Source organism: Pseudopodoces humilis, chromosome 6 (assembly GCF_049639895.1).
Source record: "Pseudopodoces humilis isolate 2021_Gansu_Grassland_sample_001 chromosome 6, ASM4963989v1, whole genome shotgun sequence".
NCBI lineage: Eukaryota > Metazoa > Chordata > Aves > Passeriformes > Paridae > Pseudopodoces > Pseudopodoces humilis.
Genome location: NC_142205.1, coordinates 32,519,154 through 32,540,627, shown reverse-complemented (window position 1 = coordinate 32,540,627; position 21,474 = coordinate 32,519,154). Strand labels below are relative to the sequence as shown.

General features: G+C 37.4%; 1 protein-coding gene across 21 annotated transcripts in view; it reads left to right on the top strand.

Moving 5' to 3' along the window:
* The window catches only part of TENM3 (teneurin transmembrane protein 3), a 594,796-nt gene that overhangs the window by 522,242 nt on the left and 51,080 nt on the right, over nucleotides 1–21,474 (top strand). For 17 of the 21 annotated variants that reach the window (XM_088056014.1, XM_088056017.1, XM_088056013.1 and 14 more), the window contains 5 exons: nucleotides 5,549–5,575; nucleotides 8,007–8,153; nucleotides 15,624–15,840; nucleotides 16,906–17,025; nucleotides 17,418–17,679. In XM_088056014.1, the coding sequence (XP_087912140.1) occupies nucleotides 5,549–5,575; nucleotides 8,007–8,153; nucleotides 15,624–15,840; nucleotides 16,906–17,025; nucleotides 17,418–17,679 (773 nt within the window). The remainder of the gene's footprint in view (nucleotides 1–5,548; nucleotides 5,576–8,006; nucleotides 8,154–15,623; nucleotides 15,841–16,905; nucleotides 17,026–17,417; nucleotides 17,680–21,474) is intronic. The other 4 variants (XM_088056027.1, XM_088056026.1, XM_088056022.1 and 1 more) reach the window with 1 other exon arrangement.

Sequence of the window (21,474 nt, the reverse complement as noted above, 5' to 3'; positions counted from 1 at the left end):
GCCTGTGTAAGGAGGAAAAGAAATAAAATTGTGTGAAACTATAATTCCATCCATGTGCTCTACAAGAAAGGCAAAGGGAAATTTAGGAGTAAAAAAGTATCAAAAGGGGAGAGTGTTTGTAATCCTCCTCTATTGGCAGCAATGCTCTGAACATATGGTATGTCTAAGACAAGGTTCTTACAAACTCAGAGAATGGATGATGACTATGAGCTGCTTACAGTGGAAGAACATGTGCTTTCAGTACTGTTCAGTGATGAATAGAAGGAATTGCATTTGCAAATGATACCAAAGCTTGCTGCCCCCAAGCACTTTGGAAGACAGGACAAGAATTTAAAATTACTTTAACAAATAGCACAGACTATGCAGAAAAATAAGGTGCAATTCAACAAATGCTGTCTTCCGTGCTTAAGAATAATCAGCTGAACAAATCCAAGTTAGGAAGAAGTTTGCCAGGCAGGAAACACTACAGGAGATGCTGAATTTGACATGAGCAAACCCTTCTGAAGACAGGGTACAAGAGTAGCTTTAAAATTTTGTGAATTCTGGACTTCTGTGAGTTTTTTTGGTAGAGTCATGGAGCTCCTCCAAATTTGCATATGGATGCATGCTTTTTTTAGTCATTTTTTGGGAGGGAAACAGTCACCTAAAGGAATCAGTATGCTATTCCCTAGGTCTGCTGTGGGTAGGATAAGATATGCTAGATTTAAATATTACAAGGGTTATTTGTGGTTTTATGTTCAAAAGGTGGTTTAAATGTCAAAATAAACTGTAGCTGGGTGGAAATGAGAGGAAATAAGGGTGATCTGGTAGCCATGTCAGGAGGATTAGACCACCATGAACTGAGTCTTGAGTAGATTAGTCAGATCAGAGCTGTCAGCTCTGGGTTTTGTACCAGTTCCCCCAAAACAAGCACCAAAACTTGTTTACAAATTGTATTCTCCCTAAAGCTTGCAGTAAGTTTTCTCTTCCACTGGCAAGTGCCTGTGAAACCGCTGATAAAGTGTGTATTTCATCCCCTGGTACTGCCTGGCTGCACAGGGAGTAAAAAGTAATGTTCATAAGAAGAGGCTGGTGCACAGGATGAACTGGTTAAGGATGATTTTGAAGATCTGGATTCCACCCTTGATTCTAACACGTATTTTCTGTTAGTTGCCCACAAATACAGACTTTAAAGAAGTGCTATCTGGCTGTTCTTCACTTTCTGGGAGCAAGATTTGCACATGTATGAATTGCTTAAAATGTTGGTTTGTGTATGAAATGCTATATAATTTTAAGTATTCCAGAGAATCACATCATAGGTGCTTATAGCCAAGTGAATGGAGATTTCTCACTCTGATGTTTTTATGCTTTAGTTACTGGTAAAATGAGGTAAGAATGTATTCTCTTCATACTAGTAGTATGAAGATAGTGTGCTAATTAATTGTGACTTGGGGAGGAAGGTGAGAGGAAAGTCTGAAAGAGAACTGTTGCTTCTTTGTTTAGGTTAGCATAGTGTGCCTGCTACTAGGGCATCAGCTACTTGTTTGTGAGAGAATGAGTGCTGAATGAGGACGGTGAGCTCTGCACATTCACAAGGGAAGAAGTGTATAAAACTTGCACAGGTAGCCATAAACCCATCATTGCCTAAATTTTGGATGCTTGACATGGCCACTGTCATGGTATTATTCTAATGTGTTCAGGGGTTTTTGGCATATGGGTTGTAAACAAACTTTTATACAAATATTAAAAATTAATGAAAAGAAGTGATGATATTAAAACTTTCTATCACTAAACGAACAGATAAATATGTGGAAAGCTTAAGGGAAACAATATGGTAACAACATAGCATAGTTTACTTACGGTCAGTTTTTATTCCAAGAAAAACCTGCTGGCTCCTTGTATGATACCTAGTGCAAGGTTATGTAGAGTGTAAACGTGACTGACGCAAGGTATCTGTTTCACATGTTCCTGTAGAGGATTTGTATCTGAGAGCATGAAGTTTGTGAAAGCAGCAGAGATACTTAGGCAGTCATTCACCAGGGAACGGGAACTGCGATAAGGAGCTGTGGGAGATGAGGAGAGGGAGCAAAGCAGAGCTTGATCCGAGAGGAGCAAACAGCATTCTTCATTGTTGCCAATACTGAAGTTATTTCTTCATCATCTCTCCTTTCTTTTCTTCCCCACTTTGGTTCTCTTTTCTCTTTCTATTTTCTCCTTCTGTTTTCTTTTAGAGAAAGAGGCTGTAATGCAGTAAGGAAGGGAGAAAGCTGATTGTATTAGTGGAGAGGAGGCAAGGGTTTGACTCATACTTTCAAGGTGTCAAAAGTAAAAAAAAAAACTTTAAACAAAAAACAAGTATTTTTATTTAGGCTGACCTAGTCAGTATGGCTTTGGTCATGTTAATTTGTGGTTTTGCTTCATGTCCAGTGGTGCTGTGAGGTTAAATCTGCTCTTTCACCAAAGTAATTCATGACTCTTGAGCTATTGAGTTGACACTGTAACAGGCCTACATATACATTACAAAAACATGGGGCATGTTACAGTCTAGTGTACAAATTACAAAGATTATGATGGGCAAAGATGTCTGATGGAAGATAATGATTTAAACTAATAGAGATATAAATTTGCTATACAGCATTTAGAACCATGTCACCATTGTAATCCCACATGACAGAATAATCAGAATAAAGCAGTGTTATAAGTACCAATTAAGGAACATCAAATCAATGGGTATGTGACTCATGCTGATTTAAACAGGAGCTGATTGGAATAAATGGATTTAATATGTACTTTTATTCTTAGGCTATTCTGTCATACCTGGAGAAAGTAGTATATGAATAAGGAAGACACTGACTTATATCTCTCTGATAGGAAACTAATGGGAGGCATTAAATAAATTTTCATAAAAAGTCAGGGTTCTAACTAGTTAAGAAATATGCTTCGTTAAATGCAAATTTGCCTGACTGTTACCATTTCTTTGTAAAATCATTTATCTGTCACATATTTATATAAATACCCACACACGATGGCATGATGTCATAATTTCTATTCTGTTTTGTATGAATTTTGAATGCAACTTGGATCTTCTTGGGCTTTGAGTAGCCTAGAAAATGTACAAATCTTACACCTTCATTTTTGTTTTTCTTTTTTCCACTTGGAGTTGTATGAAGTCCTTCTACTTCTGGAGATAATAGCAAGATTTTAAATGGCACAGTCTTAAAATCTGCAAGAAAACTCTTGTAGGTATATTGTCTGGTCTGTAATTAGACCTTTTAAGGACGTAAGATAACCTTTATGTGCCAGATCTGTAAATATCTTGCCAAGGAGCACCTGCTAAGATGCTCCATCCTACTGAAGTGCTCCAAATCCCACCTGGAATTCTGTATACAGAGGGGAGGAAGGGCTTGTATTTTGTATTTCCACACAGGTTCATTCCTCTTTCAGTTGCAGTGCCATGAAGATAAGGAAGACAGCATGGCTAGTTAAAGTTCACTGCAAAGTTATACAATTTTTTGTCTTTAATTTTCTGCTTTATGGTTTTTCTACAATGCTGCATATTAACCAAAATAGTTTCTAACATTGTCCTTAATGTCAACTGACCATGAGTAAAAGGATGCTGGAAGGTAGAATTTGTTTTCTGAGCACTACAGTTCTGTGGTTTGGAGCAGACTTCTTATAAGACTGCTGGATAAAAAAAAATCTTAAAACAGCATTTTCTTAATCTCTCTTGTGTTTAGGAGGTTGTTGTTGTTGTTGTTGTTTGTTTGTTTGCATTTTTTAAATGAGGATTGGATTCTGAAGATAAATAGTGGGGGGGGCTTGGGATATCAGGGACTGTTTTCACTTGCCTAGGAGGTTGTTTTAATGTTCTGTTACCTATCCATACACTTGTAGAGGATAGAGCATTTAATGTTTTACTGGTGGACAGATGAATTCCCCAGACAGACCTGATTGCTTTCATTTTATGAAATAAAGCTTGATTTTTCCTCTGCACATACTACACCATGTTTTAAGCTGTATAGGAGCAAGGGGAATTATACTGGATGAGAAAGAGAAGAATTTGATCCACCCTGAAATGTAGCTGTAGCATTTTTCTTTTTGTTTGTGCTTAATGTGAAGAGCTACCTAGTTTGTTGCTGCTGTGCTAAATGTTCTGTAATTGATGTTTTCATCTTACTTTGTCTTGCATTAACCTTACCATTATAGGGGAAAAACAAAAAAGAGCTGTGTAGTGGACACCTGACACTTTCTTCAAGAAAAAGAAACTAGAAAATTTCCTCCTCTTAGTTCTAGCAGTGACTGCGCCTCCTGATATATATCACATCCCTCCTTGGAATCCAGAGTAGCTTTTTTCTGTTCATCCAAACTGGAGGAAAGGCTGTACCTGGAAAGGCCTTTGTTGCCCATCCAAAGGGATCCTAGCAATGGCAGAGAACTTGCCAGACAGGGGCTGTCATCCATCAGAGATTTAGGAAAGTCAGATTTTAAAAGAAAGAGAGGCCATGAGGGCTGAGTTGAGAGACCTTGTCCCCAGCAAAACCAGGGGATTGAATCCAATATTTCTGGCTCTGCTAGGCGTGTCCCCGCTGCAGTGGTCTGTAGCCTTCCATCTTCTTGGGCATAGGTGGCTGGCCTTGGTAACCTCCAATGGACATGGTGGCTTTGCTATATGACATTAAACCCTTTCACACAACTGCAGTTGCTGTCTGTTTCCTGGAAGGAAGGAGGGAATATGTTGCCCATCTGTGCTGTGTCTCATGTATTAAAAGTAGGCCCTGCTGCTTGAAATCCATCTTATGCTCTGTATGTCGTTCATCCATCTGCCTCCTCAAATCTTTTGTGAAATCTTAAGTGTCATAACTTACAAAAGAAGTTTTCCTATTCTTGTATATACCATGCTATTTATTTTTATACGTCTAAAGCCTAAGTTTAATTTACACCTGCTTTTCAAAATGAAATGGATCATCATGCTACTAACCCCACTATGCCCTCTTCCACTCCATATTTACAATACAGCTTATTTTACATACTTTGTTTGTGTGCTCAGAAAAGTAAATGTGACTGAATTGAAGCAGAAAAAAAAATCCTAAAAATCCTGTTAATCCATTGAGAATTAAGATAGTGTGCTGGTTATGCTGTCAGTCATGAGTGACCTGCAAATCAAAAATCTTCCCACATGGTTAGTGTTTTGAGGCTCATAAGCTAAGGAATTGCTCTTACATTGTGCTAAAAATTGAATTTTTTAACTAGCTTTGATTGTATTTTTGTTATATAAAAAAATCAAAGCATGTGAAGAGAAGTCAGAAGAAAATGTAGTCTCAGAAATGTAGCTTCCCTTTTGCTTTTGGAGGCCTACTTTCTAAAACAGTTTCATTGATTCATGACGATGTTTGCTGAAAAGAGAATTTCTTGCATTTTTAAAAGCCTTGAAATACATTTTCATTTTGTAATGTAAGACCTCTCATGTTAGGTGCACCTGCTTGATTTGCATGTGAATTCTGAACAGTTCTTGTTTCATGTGACACTTCTGAAATGTCTGTCTGTTTTTTTTTTCTTCTTAATTCTCAAGCTCACTATTTGGATAAGATAGTTAAAGGTACTGTATATTTGCTCTTTGACATTACTTTATCTACATGGTTTGGTTTTTTTTTTATATTAATATATAGTTAAAAACATACTAGTCTGGGCAGAAGAATCTTCTCTTACATACATTCCATGGTTTATATATAACTCATATGGCTTTCAACTCATCTCAAAATTTTGCTTCTGTTATATGGTAACACTTTATCAGTAATTATACATTTATGTACAAACTGTATACATGTATTAGATTTAATCTGAATCAATAACTGAAGATAGTATTCATTTGCTGTTTGGAACTTTTTTTTGTTAGTTTTGTCATTGGACCTTTACCTACAAAACCCTAAATATTAAGAAAACAAAGCAAAGTGATAATATTGAGTGTGTTTATATTCTGACACATCAATAGAATTCCCAAGGCTTTTAAGCTTTTGATTATCTGAATGTAGAAAATCTGTAGGAAATTATGACTTGTATCTTGTATGAGTCTAGAAAAATCTTTTATAGTCTATGCAACATTCTGAATTATGAGGTTCAAGGATGCAAAAGCCTAACATGAAACAGCAAAGATTCTTGTATCTTCAGTTATGGTGAAAAATTGATTTAGAAAAATGTTTAAAATATTCCTACCCCTCTTTCCCTGAGTATCTTCCTCTATTCCGTGTGTTTTTTCATTAGAATATGGCAATATTGATGGCAATATCCAGGCTTTCACACAATAAGTCTTGAGTGTACCCAGTTGACTCCTAAATTGCTTTGTCAGTATTGCAATTATATATGTAAGTCTTCCATAAGTTGAATAGAAAAATATTAAGAAAATAATAGATCTCAGTACATTAACAGATACTACTAGCAGCTGCAGTCTGAAAGAATAAAAAGTAGGAAGACTAATTTTTTTTCAGCCTGGCGTGATGGCACAGCATCCATAACTGTAGCATCCCCATCCTTCCTCACAAGATGTTTTCCTGATTCTCTGCCTTCTAAAAGTGATTTGACAAGAGTTAAGCACCCTTTATAACTCCTTTCTCTATGTTTTTAATTTGGAGCTACAAGGGTGAAAACAGTCAGTAAATTCAAAATTCTTTAGAAGAAAAAAGCAACTTACTTCTGAAAAACCACTCTAAGCTTAACCAAAATGAATCAGTAGGTTAGTTGACAAAGACAGGTGTCCTAAAAAGTAATTGTTTACCCTGTTACTTAGGGGTTTTGGATGAAAGTTTGCAGAAAATTGTTGTGTACAGAAATATCTGATTTGTAGCCACCTTCTCATAAGATAGTTAGTGCCATATCTGTACTTGCTTCTGTCAGTGTCTTATCATAGTCATAGATAAGGAGCACCGAAGTCTACATATTTATAGCGTTGTCATCCTCATACAGATCATGTTGGCTGCATGCCAGATTTCATCACTAGGAAGTGACAGAAACTGTGTTTTTAATGCAATGTTAGACTGAAAACAATTATCGATTTTGGATATATTAAATTATGTTAATTGTTTCCCAAATTTTCCCTCCTTGGCCATAAAAGCAGACAAGATAGGATATAAAGGTAACAGCACAAAAGCCTTAGGGAGATTGTCACAAAAAATCACTTTCTGCTATCTGTCTTGAAGCACGTCACTACCGTGTTTTTGTTCAGTCTATCAATGTTTATTGTGGTCCTTATGGTATTTCATTTTGTCCGTCCTAAGTAATCAAATACGCACAGCTATTACATTAAGTTGGAAATCCTGTTGGTCCTGTCCCATCCGTATGCAGCCTGAATCCTAATGTTTGTTAGAATAGATGCTAAGCTGCTTCACTATTCCTGGGCTTTGCTTATTCTGTGAAAAGGAATGTATTTTTGGCATAAAGTATAGTCATTAAAACTGGCCTATACTTTGTGCAATTATTTAACGCACTGTAATTTCACATGAATACACGGCAACTCTGAGACCAGATAAAGTTAACCTTCTCTTTTATTACTTGCCTAAAATCATACCCATTTTCCTGCCGAAGAATTTGGAGGGATTTGTTCGTAGTAACAGGGAGCTTTATCATTTGTGCCAGTAATTAATCAATACTGCATAGAGCAAATAATGAGCACAGAAAAATGTATCATTTTACACAGCTGTGTTTGCACTATGCGCTCATCTCTTGTTACTTTGAAAAAAAAAATTAAAAAAACAAACTTAATTTTGTCTGGCCTGCAGGTATTTAGAGGATTGATGCATTTATTTCCTGCCTGTACAGGTAAGTGGTGTCTCAAGTGTCAGGCCAATCAAAGATGCCACTTTGTTAAGAATTACGTTCCCCAGGTAATGTTGCTGTTCCACTCCATGTGCAATTACAGTATTTGTGCTGTTCTTAAGGCCTGTTCCCAGTAAGTGTCCCTTGTTTGTATTTTCTTTTCTTTTTATATTATTACAATATTTAAATCACTTGTGCTTTTTCTTTGTCTGTTTCAACAGAGGGCTGCCCTGGTTTGTGCAACAGCAATGGGAGATGCACACTGGACCAAAATGGCTGGCACTGTGTCTGCCAGCCAGGATGGAGGGGAGCAGGTTGTGACGTAGCCATGGAAACTCTCTGCACTGACAGTAAGGACAACGAAGGAGGTAAGAGACACCAACTGGATCTTTAACTCTGGGGAGAACATGTTGAGGAATGGAGATTTTTCCATCAGGTGATTAAATACTGCCCATGAGAACCATACACACATTTGACTTGCACTTATGTCTGTAAGAATATGCCATGGTCTTCGGTACTTCTTTACAGCATATCAGCAAAGCCTTACAAGCTGCATGTGACAGGTGAGATGTGTACTTAGAAAAAGATAAGAAAACCTTAGTTTTCGTGCAGTGTTCTTTTATACTGGAAAAAAATGTAGTTTCAACTCAGTGAACAGTTGTAGAGGGGAAAAAAAGGAAGGAGTTCAAAATTTTGGTGACCTCACAAGGAAATTGTCCCAAGGCTGAACTGGGAGTTCACGTTTTGTACTATGATGCAATTGCTGGAAACAATTGGTTACCCAGCCTACAGAGATCTTATGTCTCTATAGCCTGTGAATGCTCACATAACTGACAGGATGCTTTTTTTTTTTGCTTACTTTTCCACAGTCTGTCATTCAGGTGACAGGTAATCTGCAGCAAGATGCAGGCAAGACTGCTAACCTAAGGAATCAATCTATGATTATTGTTGTAGTCTAGGGAAGCTAGAGGGACTGTAACTTAGCATGATTCCAGAGTCTCATTAAAAAAATCCACAAAGACAAGAGTAAATGTGAATGCAGTCCAATATTAGATCAGCATAATGCTTTTATTGTCTATCTTTCTTCCCCTTCTCTCATCAAGTCTTTTTGTTTAACACCTTCAGATTCAGAGAAAAGATAAAAAACTTCATTAGGGCCTCTGGATGATGATAAAGCCATCTGGGACTTTGTCTTTCCGTTTTAGAATGTGTATGCCTCTGCAATTGCTTGTTGACTCTTTGCTGTCATATCCCTACTGCAGCTGGGATCTTAGGCATCACAAACCATAAATAACAGCAGCGTTTATTTCCTGAGAAAAAAAATAACACCATTACAAGTGTGATCCAATGATGTATGCATCATTTGGCTTGTCATCCTTCTCCATTACATATTATATATTTTGAGGCAGTTTTCCATACTTAGGGGCCTAAACAGTCTAACCCAGGTTCCAGCAGAGATGTGCTTGTTTGGGGAATTAAGTTCAGGTGGGCCAAGGAATTACAAGATAAGGAAAAAAGAGAAACCTGCAAACATGAAGAGAGACAAAGAGTGGAAGAGGAGAAACTAGGTGGAAGGATGAACAACTTGAAGAAAAAAAATAGATTATGCAGGGGGAAAAAAATGCATTACAAGCCCAGTAGTAGACTAAACAGATTAAATAAATGTTAAAGATCATATAAGATGTGACGTATGACAGCAACAGTCAGGACCAGGTAATGGAGTGGTAGGAGGAAGAAGAAGGTAAACAGGACTGCATGTAAATGGAAAAAGATAAAAGAAGTTTCTCCTTCAGACTGAAAACAATAATAGCTTCTTGTGGGGAAAAGGAACAAGGAATTGGAGCAGAACAATCTAACAGGGTGATTTTAAGAAGAAAGAATGATTTTGGGGAAAAATAGCCAATGCTGATATTTTGTTGATTTTTTTTCTCTCATTTCCTTTTTTCATATTGCCTTTATGGACATCATTGTAGAACTATGCATGAGGAAGGGGTTGGCCAAGCACTTGTTTTGCTGTGATTGGTCTGTATAATGCTGTTTGTCAGTGGCATTTCTTTTTTTAATTTATATGCTTCAGTACAATGCATATTCACTTCAGTCATTGTGGCTGAGGAGAAGGGTTAAAATTTAACAGATTTTAACAAATAAATTAAAAATTGAATCATACCTAACAAAACTAGGGAAAGAAAGTCTCCTTTGTAAACTACCTGAAAAGAGAAGAAGTATTACTTCCCTTTCCTTCTATCAACGCACTAATCTCCACACAAGCCATTAAAATTTCAGACAGCTACAGGGTGTACAAGCATTCTTCTGGCACAAGTATTCTTCTGCTGTATTTGTTTGTCATGGGAGATTACGTTATCTGAGCACTTGTGATGAATTTATAGTATGACTGTGGGTAGTGTGATCTACATCTCACTAGTCTCAGTGGTTATATAATTAAAGTTATCTTAGTTGTTGCCTGTTCGATAGGCTGTGGTTACACTGGGTAGAATATATTTTATATATTAGTATGAGCACAGTTTGTTAAAAAAGTGTCAGCTGTTCCTTTGATTCTTAGCTCTTTCTGGGACTGATTATTCAAATTCTGTGAACATGAGCATCCTAAGGATCTCAATGGCAATATTCTCCATAGGAAATCATAATGGCATCAAAGCATACCTTAGTATTTCCTCTTCTAGGTACTATTGACATATGATGTGTAATACTTACCTTCCTTTTAATACAGATTTTTCAGAGTCTTGGAAATAATTTCCATTCTTGTTAAGACTGACTCTTTATTTTCCCCTGTGCTTGACTGGATTTTTCTTTACATTTTAGCAGCCCACAAGGAAAGTGTGTGCATCAAGCAGATCTTAGTCTGAATTAAACTCCTAATGAAATTGTGAGGAGAGGGAAGTTAGAGCTGTCTGTGTGTGGAATAAGCCTGACTTCTTGGGGAAAAGAGGTGCCACTATTAGACTTGAACAAAGTGGGCCATGCTTTGTTATCGCTGTAGGAAGAATAAGAAACAGGCAGAGTTGCTGTTTACTCTTTGGTTTAGATGGGTCTTAGGTCCTATCCAATTATTTAGCATAGTTACAGGTTTCCACAAGTAAAATTTAAGGGATCATTAATATTCTTTCTTTGCTGAAATGAAAACAAATACTGTAATAAAGCAAAATATACATAGTCTTACTGTATTTTTTTAATTGCTTACATAGTCTAGGACAGCCTGTTCCTGGCAAACCTCACAGGATAGTACAAATTCAGCCTAAAGATTGCTTAAACCTCTTCTATTATAGTGGCTAATAGCAGTTGCTTAGCAAAACATTATAATAGGGTAGATGTGAACTTACATTTTCTTTCGTATGCTAACAGGCTGCTAATTAAAGTGAGGAATTACTGCCACAGAATGTTTTGAATATCAGAAGAGTTGCTAAGTGCAAAGATAATCCAAGCTAAGGAAATCTCAGGAAGTATCTACTTGAACTAGGAGTGATACAGTGGCATGCTTATGTTCTCTGGCTTGTGTTCTGACACTTCCCATTATTCTTCAGCTTTTTTGATTGCATCTATGGTAGCTGGTGAATGCTGAGTTCATATATCATGGGACTTATCCACAGTGGCTCCAATATTTCTTTCTAGAGTGAGAACTCATTTGGAGCCCCACATTTTCATATTTTAGGCTTCTTCACTCAACAGTAAAGCTGAATTTCAGTATACTACAGGTATGCTTGTAGAATTACTGTAATAGTAACATTGAGCAAGGCCCTTGCACACTGTTTAGGAATAAATCAAGGGCTGTTTGTGTTTTTCTGGCTTTTCTGACCAGCTGTTCCTACAAGCAGTCATTTTGATGAATGAAGCATTCATTATAACCTTTTGTAAAATTGAGGTATGTAAGGATAACTGAGATTTGTTTATACAGTTTGCTTTCCTTTCCTGTCTCTGGCCTTAGTTTGCCAGTCACCAAAATTGCCCTGGTGGAATGGCGAGCATCATAGTTGCAAAACTATATTCTTCCTGTGTAGGCACTGAATTTCACTTTATGGAGATTTTTGTTTCCTAAATATATAATCAACTTATTTACCAAGGCTGGGATTTATGTAGGTCCTTGGGTACCATCTCCCCTTGACATTGGCAGATCTTTTGCCCAGGACTTACTTTGTCCCTCCATTTTTCTTCCTTCCAGTAGTTTTTTTCATTCAAAAGCAAACAGTCCTACTGATACATCTTATTTTTAAGACATGCATTGCAAGGATCCTCTGTCTTGACTCCTCTTATTTAATCACATAAAGAGAGACTGGAGAGGTGAAAGCTTGTGTTGGGTTGAAAGTGACCTTAAAGATCATCTAGTTCCAATTCCCCTACCATGAACAGGGACGCTTTCCACTACACCAGTTTGCTCAAGACACCATCCAACCTGGTGTTAAATACTCCCAAGGATGGCGAATTCACAGCTTGTCTGGGCAACCTGTTCCAGTGCCTCACCTCCCTCACAGTAAATAATTTCTTCCTTATATCTAATTTAAACCAGCCCTCTTTCAGTGTAAAGCCATTCATCCTTGTCCCATCACCATCTGCCCTTGTCCAAAATCCCTCTCCAGGTGTTGCAGGCCCTCTTCTGGTACTTGGAGGGTGTACAAGGTGTCCTTGGATCTTTCTCTTCTTCAGGCTGAACAACCCCAAGTTGCTCAGCCTATTATCATAGGAAAGGTGCTCCAGCCCCCAGTCATCTTCCAGGCCTCCTCTGCACTCACCTTAACAGGTCTGTGTCCTTCTTGCACTGGGGGCCCCAGAGCGGGACACAGAACTGCAGGTGGGGTCTCACAGGAGCAGAGTTTTGATGGTTTTATGAATCTCTCCAAATAAGCAATTTCATCAACAGTCCATGCTCCAATGCAATTCATTGTATTTTGTAACAAAGGGAAAAGTAACATTAGTCAAGATTTTTACAGCTAGACTTTAGCTTTTGAGGAAGAAAACAATAAAGTGGTTATAACATCTTTTGTATATAGAACCACTTACATCTAGAACAAGAAAATATAAATAGCCTTCTGAGACTGATAATGGCTGCCCAGCTGCCTGTAGGAGTTTCTATTTTCTTTATAATTTCACTGTCACATTTGAGTGATATAACTGACAAGGCACTGTTGAACCTAAGTCTCATATTTTTCAGGCTAAACAAAATTCACCAATAATTTTACAGAGCCATTTCTGAAAGAAAATTTTACTCTGCTTCACACAGTGCAATAGAGTACTTGACTCAGTGGTACTAGATAGCTCTAGCTGCATAAGTACAGAGGGAGAATGAAAAATGTTTTCTCAAGTTATAAGGAGCCAGATTCATAACCATCCGTCACTCGCCTGGGCAAGTTGCTGATAAACTCCACAGGAAAATAACAAACAGCATATCCCTGTATCTTGGCTGGTGAAAATGAGATTCTTTCTCTGATTGATGTTAGTGGAGAGGCTTGTAAAAATGCATTTCCAGCTGATTAGTTCAGAAGGTGTCAATTTCATGCAGTTTTATGACCTGCAGACTATATGCCAGATGTACATTTGCTTTTTATAAACTAACAAAGATGAATGGAGAAATTCGAGCATTTCTTTGGCAACTGCACCAGATATTGCATGGGGGACCATTCAAGTAAATAATACCCAAAAAATACTCTCTTAACCATCAGTACCCCCAGCTTTGACACTAATCCAGACTTCTGGAGTAAAAACCAACAAGTACTTCAGCTAAGAAAGGGTTTCATATTTTACAAGAATGAGACTAGAAAATCTAGTCAGAGACTAGAAAGGCTTCTGGAAACCATCCAGTCCCACCCCCTACTCAAAGCCAGATTAACTAGAGCAGGTTGCTCAGGTATGTACCCAGTTGGGTTTTGAATCCAAGGATGAAGACTTCACAACTTCCCTGAGCAACTTGTTGCAGCATCCAGCTACTTTCACAGTAAAAAAAAAAAAAAGTTTTTCTGCCCTTTAGACCAAATTTCCTGTGTTTCAGTCTGTGGCCATTTCCTCGTTCCTCTTGCTGGGCACCACTGGAAGGTGACTTTTTTACACCCTCCCATCAGGTATCTGTACATAATGATGAGATCCCCCCTGAGCTTTCTCTTCTCCAGGCTCAACTCTCTCAAGCCTTTCCATGTAGGAGAGATGTGTCAAGCCCTTAACAGTCTTCATTGGCCCTTCACTGAGCTTCCTCTGGGATGTCCATGTCTCTTCTACCAGAAAGCCCAGCCTGCACACAGAGCTGTGCACTCCTAGCACATCTCAGAAAGGTGTTGGCACCTTCTTTGCTTCAAGGGCGTGTTGCTGGCTCACGTTAATTTTGTGTCCATCAGGACTCCCAAGGTCTTCTCCACAAAGCTATGTTACTGTGCAGGAGGTTGTCCCTCCCCAGATTTTTGCACTTTCGCACTTCCTATTGTAGAAACTTCACATGGTTCCTGTCAGCCCATTTTTCCAGCCTGTCAGTGTCTATCTGAATGGCAATGTGACCCTCTGGCATATCCTCATCCCAGGAAAAATCAATGGGTTCTTTTGTCTCTTAAAAAAGTTTAAACTCTGATATACTCAATGATGCTTTTTTTAGCCCTTTTATTTTCCCTGAACTGATTTCAAAGTCAGACAAGTTAAATAAGAATTTTAGATGTGAGAAAGAACAGAAATCCCACTCCTTTACTATTTTGCCAGTCCTCTAACTGATCCATGTAGCGCAGCAATACTTAGAAGAATACCTTTAGAAGATCTCTGTTTACTTACATTCTTTTAACATATGATTGAACAATAATGGATGATATTTTTCCCTTCAGAAAGAAGTTTTACTCTAAAGGCAGATTCTTTTGTGAGACAAGCAGTTATGGGTTTCCTCTGAATGCTGCATTGGTGTAGTTTTCAGTTCAGTGAAGCAAGCTCCCTCTCTAATCTAAATGGAATAATAAAATGTTTGAGCTATTTCAGTCTTGCTGTTCTTTTGGGGAAACAATTATCAGCTCTGTGATACCAGATTACATTAATCTAGAAATTTTCTGTAGCTGACATTTCCAGGCTCATTTTCCTTATGACTTTACTTACAGCAAATTAGTAGTTATCAACTTGATCTTGATTTTAATCTTTCATCAAATTAGATTTCCAGTGATGTGGCAGATCTAATGTTCCACATATGGGAATATTTCAGCACATAAGCATAAAAGCACCCATGTGTTTAAATCTTGTTTATACTGGCCAGCATTTCCCATCAGTTTATTCAGAATAAAATCTAAATGTTAAATACAGATTTTGTTCTCTCATACATTTTCATGTAAAAAACTTGTGGAAATTGCCTTGCCTTTAGCAACAAAATCTTTCTGCTAAGGTATAAAGCAATCCACCTTGATACATGTGAAATATTTAAAGGTACTTACAGCATAGATATTGCTAAAAAAACTTGAGGAAAACAGCAGAATGGGAGTTACTTGTTTCTTTTCTCTAGCAAGTCAAATAACCTCACATAAAAGCTAATTAGGCCTGCCTAAAATGTTTAATATTTGTAAGTTAACAGTGTATGTAGAGCCTCAGTGCCTTCATTTTCTAGTTTGTTCAAAATGTTTTTAGGAAAGTATTGAATAAATAGGTTCATTTTTACATGATACTGAGTATATTCAGCTTGCATGGATTTCCATGGGAGTTTAAGAACTCAGAGGAAACAAACTCTCTTTCTTTAATTGAAAATGAATTCATCAAAATCTTAATTATGAGTGTTCTTTCATACTACATAACTTTTTCATCTCCTTGCTGGCTGGCTCATTCCAATGCACAGGGGCAGGAGGAAGAGTTTGTTCATTTGTGTGACTTTCTGCCAACAGATGGGCTAGTTGACTGTATGGATCCTGACTGCTGTTTGCAGAGTTCTTGCCAAAACCAGCCGTACTGTCGTGGACTGCCTGATCCCCAAGATATCATCAGCCAAAGCCAGCAGTCGCCATCTCAGCAAGCTGCCAAAGCGTTTTATGACCGGATCAGTTTCCTCATCGGAACAGACAGCACCCATGTCATACCTGGGGAAAGCCCTTTTAATAAGAGGTGAGCATGACTTATCTTGTACTCATGAACACAAAAGAAACTGGAGAGTGTGAGGTTCATGTGAGGAGAAGATCTGCTATGACCGTGAATTTCTGGTGTGGATTTTGAGAAAAGACCTTTTCTCTTAATATATCGAATTGCTTGTTTTGTCTCATTTCCTGCAAAATTCAATTTACCAGTGCCACTAGGTTCCAGAAGGTACTTGCCATGCTTAGTATCTGTATTCTAACAGGGCACTTCATTAATGATTAAATAAATCTTTATTTAACCAGTTGATTTGGGCTAGCACAGTTGGAAATATATCAAAGCAATGAAAACACTTCAGAAGGAAAAGCAAAGCTGCACTTTTTAAACTGAGCTCACTAAATAATATAAATTATGAATTAATGTAATAGAACTGTTAAGTGCATGACAGTATAATTGCATAAACTATTTGACTGGTGCTCTATGAAGCAGTAATGACCTGAAAATAAGCCAGTAACAGGAAGCAGGTGTCTGGGATCTCACTGAGTGAAAGAAGATGATTTACACTAGAACTACTGCGTTTGCAGTAATTTAACAGCATTAATGTGTTTGGGCACAGCAGTTGATTAAAAGTTGTTGCACCAATGTTCCTTATTGCTCTTTTAAATTTTGTACTTCATAGTCCCTGCAGCTTTACAGATTGCTTTGATACTAATTGAAAAGTACATTTTTCTTTAAGAGTCTGCCAGAAATATGACTTAGAATGAGAACCTATAGAGTTTATAAGTTCTTAAAATTCTTCAGTTAATTTCTGATCTAAGTAACTCAGTACAGACAAAATAAACCCAAGTAAAATCAACATACTGAAACAAAATTATTATCTGTGGATTCTAAGACATTTGTTTATACAGTGTAAATTATGTGATCTTGTAAAAGGGTTAGAGTCTGAGGAATGTTTTTTAAATGAATGTTGATAGCATGTGGAGAAGGGTGGGTAGCTGGGTATGGGTGGATGTGTGTGTGTTCACTCACTAGCTTTTATTCATGCAAAAAGAACAAAAACCCCCTAACTGGTAATTTGATCCTGCATCTTTTTCACAGTCTTGCATCTGTCATAAGAGGCCAAGTATTAACTGCTGATGGAACACCACTCATTGGAGTCAATGTTTCCTTCCTACACTATCCAGACTATGGATATACAATCACTCGCCAGGATGGAATGTAAGTTCCTTTTGAAGTGCTTATAAGTCATAAAGACAGCAAAGATGTTACTGAAGAGCTGCTTGTAAAACTGAGATAATAAAATAACAGGAAAAAAAGACATTAGCAGACTGATTGACTAAAGTTGTACTTTGTACATTTTTAAAATGTAAAACATACTGATTATTATATACTTTAGAAGTAGAAGGACTTGCTTAATTTAAACACAGCATCCCAAATTCTCTTCTCTCTGTGCAGTATAATGTAATTTAATTGATTTCTCCATTGTTCCCAATAGAGCTATTCTGCATTCAGAGCAGTACAATGGAATGAAGAATCAATCAGTAAAATAGAGGCTGTGGGTGGCTTTGGGAATTTGCTGACTAGCTAGCCCTCTTGGGGTTTTTTCCTAGGTTTGACTTGGTAGCAAATGGCGGTGCCTCTCTGACACTGGTGTTTGAGCGATCACCATTCCTGACACAGTATCACACAGTATGGATTCCCTGGAATGTCTTTTATGTCATGGATACCCTTGTCATGAAGAAGGAAGAGAATGACATTCCCAGTTGTGATCTAAGCGGATTTGTAAGGCCAAACCCTGTTATCGTGTCATCACCTTTATCCACTTTCTTTAGAATTTCTCCTGAAGATAGTCCTATCATCCCAGAGACACAGGTAAGGTGTATTTCAAATAAACACAAATTTTATCTCAGGCTAGTGGTCAGCAACCAAAAGGAAAACAGTGCACTGCTGTTCAAAAATATCATTCTGAGTAAGTGCCAGAAATTTGCAACATGTGATTATTTTCAGACCAATTTATTTATTCTGTGAGATGATTTTTAAAATTTCATTGGAAGAAGAAAAGCAAGAAAGCTGTGTTTGCGTCGCTTAATTTACAGAATGTGTTTAGTGTTCAAGCACTGGCCCACAAACAGGACACACTCTAGTAATGACCTTTTAGGATTACCCTCTTGTTAGAAGTCACCTCAGAGACTGAAAACAAAAGGTATTTTTCCACTGTGTCCTAAAGAGACACACAGTTTGAATTATCTGTTTAGTCCTAGTAAATAGCATTACACACAGATTTTTATAAATAAAAGAACTCTCTTCAACACTGAGGACAAGCCAGTGAGCTTGTGGTCTAATCAACTTTTTCCGAACTTGTAATACTGAAAGTAAGACTTAACATCCAAACTTTGATTTAAGTGGGAAAAACTACAGATGAAATGGTTTTTTTTATTAATTTTTCAAGATAGGTGTATTAAATTCCTCCATCTCAAATAATAATCACTAATACAATGAATAGGCTCTTGGTTCTTAAAGCATTTCAGTTGCATATTAAGAAGTAATATATGTCTCAGTGTTTTTCAAACTTTTCCTAGTGAAAGAGTCCTCCTTCTGCCTCCCTCTTTCTCTCTCTCTTTTTCTTGCCCCTACTTCCACAATTTCATAATTACATAGAGCATTCTTTTTCACATTCATTAAGAAATGTCCTTGCCTCTTCAAGAGAAACACAGAAAATTTATTCAAATGTTTTCATGCAGAGCTCTTAAGAAAACAGCTAAATCATTAAGCAATTCATGGTAAGAGCAGGTTTAAAGGAAAGATGTCAGAAAATTACAACTAAACAGTCATACAAATCTAGACTGTGCTAGGAAATTGTTGCTTTTATCCTCACTATCATTTCTGTGCCTTTGATAGCTGCAAGTCAATTAAATGAAAGTATTTGCAAAACAGAGTCCACTGAAAAACAGCTCTGATTTGCTTGTTTTGGCAACAGATGATAGATGCAGTTCCTGAAATTATGGAAAATGGGTTAGCTAGATATAAATCAAGAAAAAGTTATGATAGAAGATTGTCAAAAAACACAGATTTAAAAAAATAACACTTGTAGTGTCTAGGTAAACAAGTTACTTCATGAGCAGTGGGACTAATGAGGTCTGGATTCCTACTAATTCCTACCCACTGCCATAATTCTGTCTGTCTGTCACATCCAGTCCTTCCCCACAGACTGCATTCAGCCTTTTCTTCTTTCTCACAGGAGTCTCAAATTGACTATTCCCTACCGGAACCCTTTTTTTTTACAAACATAAAGGAACTGAATTATCTTTAGAGATTTCTACTGTTACTTAAAAATGCGGTTGAAATTGTCTACCAGGTTCAAAATTTGTGAGGTGGGAGGTCTGATACGCAGAACTGTTGGGTCAAGTTGTCTCCCTAGGAAATCAGCTGGAAGGAAGAATATTCTCAGTGGATGCTAGGCAGTTGGTGCTGCTGGGTGGTTTATTATGAGGGAAAATGGTACTCTTGTTATGTATGCAAAAATCCAGTTCAGTACTATGTAAAAAACATTAAGCAGTATTTTCATCTATATTCTTTGCTTATCCCACACATACATTTGCCACACATAATTCTCTGCTTCAGCAAGTGGGAGCTGCGCAGCTGTGACTGGCATGTACCCCTTTGGATCAGGTTCCCCTCAGAAATGCATAATGCTCAACAATCTGCCACCCCAAAAAAATTAGCCCTCTCATAAAAGATGGGCAGAACCTGATTCTATTCAAAACTGTATGTTCAGCTCCAGAGGAACTGCTGCTGATCTTTTCATATAAAAAGAGGCAATGCCAGTTTAAAGTCTGTGAGACTGGAGGAAAGCAGAGAGAAATAAGTAATTCCCTGTGCTCTTGCAGTGTTAGCCACCCTGTTCGTGTGCTGTGACAGCACTCACTATCACGTACTGCAGGAGAAAAAGATGTGCTGCTGTAATCATCATCCCTTGAAGTGCTTCATCATCCTTTGGAGATAATGTTTCCAAGAGTGTACTTAGTGGCTTATGAATCCCAGATTGATCAGAGGGGGAATTAAAGTCTGTGCCAAAGGAGCAGCATGGAAGAAAACTTAAAAAAAAAAGGGCAAGCAAGGGGAAAGAACAAACACAGTGGGTAAAGAGGTGATCACAGACCAAACAGATCATTACTCAAGAGGGTTGATAATAATGTGTTAACTAAATTTGGACTGCTTAGGCATGATTTTATCTACTATTAATTGCAAGTTACCATGCTTTGCCTAGACTTAAGTAGCTGAGATTAATCGGTGTGGAACGAGGCAATAAACTCCATGCAGATGAGGGAGTTCAGGTTAAGTTGGAGCTGCTTTTATGTGTTAGGTAATACTGTTACTCTCTTTTTCCTAATAATTTCCTAAGATATCTGTTTTCCATATATTGCCATGTGGTCTGGAAGAAACCCATGTGAGTCACAGTGAGCACTTCTGAAACTGAGTATTTGAGGGTTTCCTTCTCGTAAACGTCATCAACTGTTACATGTGCTTGCAAGATGCCTTCTGCAGGTCCGGAGCTTCTTGATTCCATCTCTTCAAATGTATGAGAGAATGAAAACTGGATGTTTCTTTCAAATGATGCATTCAAGGTTCTTCTCCTCAGATTCTCTCTCACTACAGGCAGTATACGGCAGAAGCTGGCAAAATTTATCTACCCAGAGGAATTCAGGATAAAATATGAACTGCAATGACTTAATAAAAATAATTATTGGTAATTTCAGGATGGCTAGATTTTCAGCAAAGAAATTAACCTGCTTCAACATTTAAACTAACAACATAATAGGATATCCAAAAATCTTAATATTCAATGGATGCTAACTTCACCTACCTAAAATCATCAAAATATAAAGTTCATGCTGAGAAAAAAATGGAGATTATTTGTAGAACTGAATATCTCCATTTGTATATCTCCTTTTCCAGCACATTTTGTGGTTTTTTTCTCTTTTGCTTTCTCTTTGAGACTTTATGCATACCTTTTTCTGTATTCTGTTACGGACACATTTTTATATTTCTGCATGTATGTGGCTTTTTCCTACCCCTCTTCTCTGTGGTGCCTAAACCACATTTTAAGTCTAGAAAAACCAAGTATTTTTACCCTTTATATTTCTCCTTGATTTAAATGCTAATTTAAGAGCCTCAATTGTAAGGGAAGGCTTGTTTTTTTAAGGAAAACATTTTTCTGTCTTGAAATGAGCAGTTTCAGCTTCTACTTGAAGTATAATTTTGGTACTCCTTAATCTCAGCCTTTATGTAATAGCAGCAGTTGCCAGTATCTAAAAATGCCATCTTTACCCCCTCAAACCTAGATCATGTTACATTTTAATGCAGCAGCTCAGCTGTTACTGAGCAAACAACCTTTTTCTGACACTAGGACTAAAGTTTGCACTCATTTGTGAAATTTGTCCTCAAATCCTCTATTGAATTTGTTCAATTTGCCAAAAAAAAAAAAAAAAAATCACAGCAACACAGCAGGCATTTCTCCCCCTAACTGAATTACTTATTCAGTGTTTTGAATACCATCAGAGCATGTCAGTTGAGTCATATCATATTTTGGAGCAGGAAAGCATTCTAGAGCCTGGACAGCTTTAGTCCTGATGGCCATAAGAGACGAGGAGCCTTGCACAATTTATG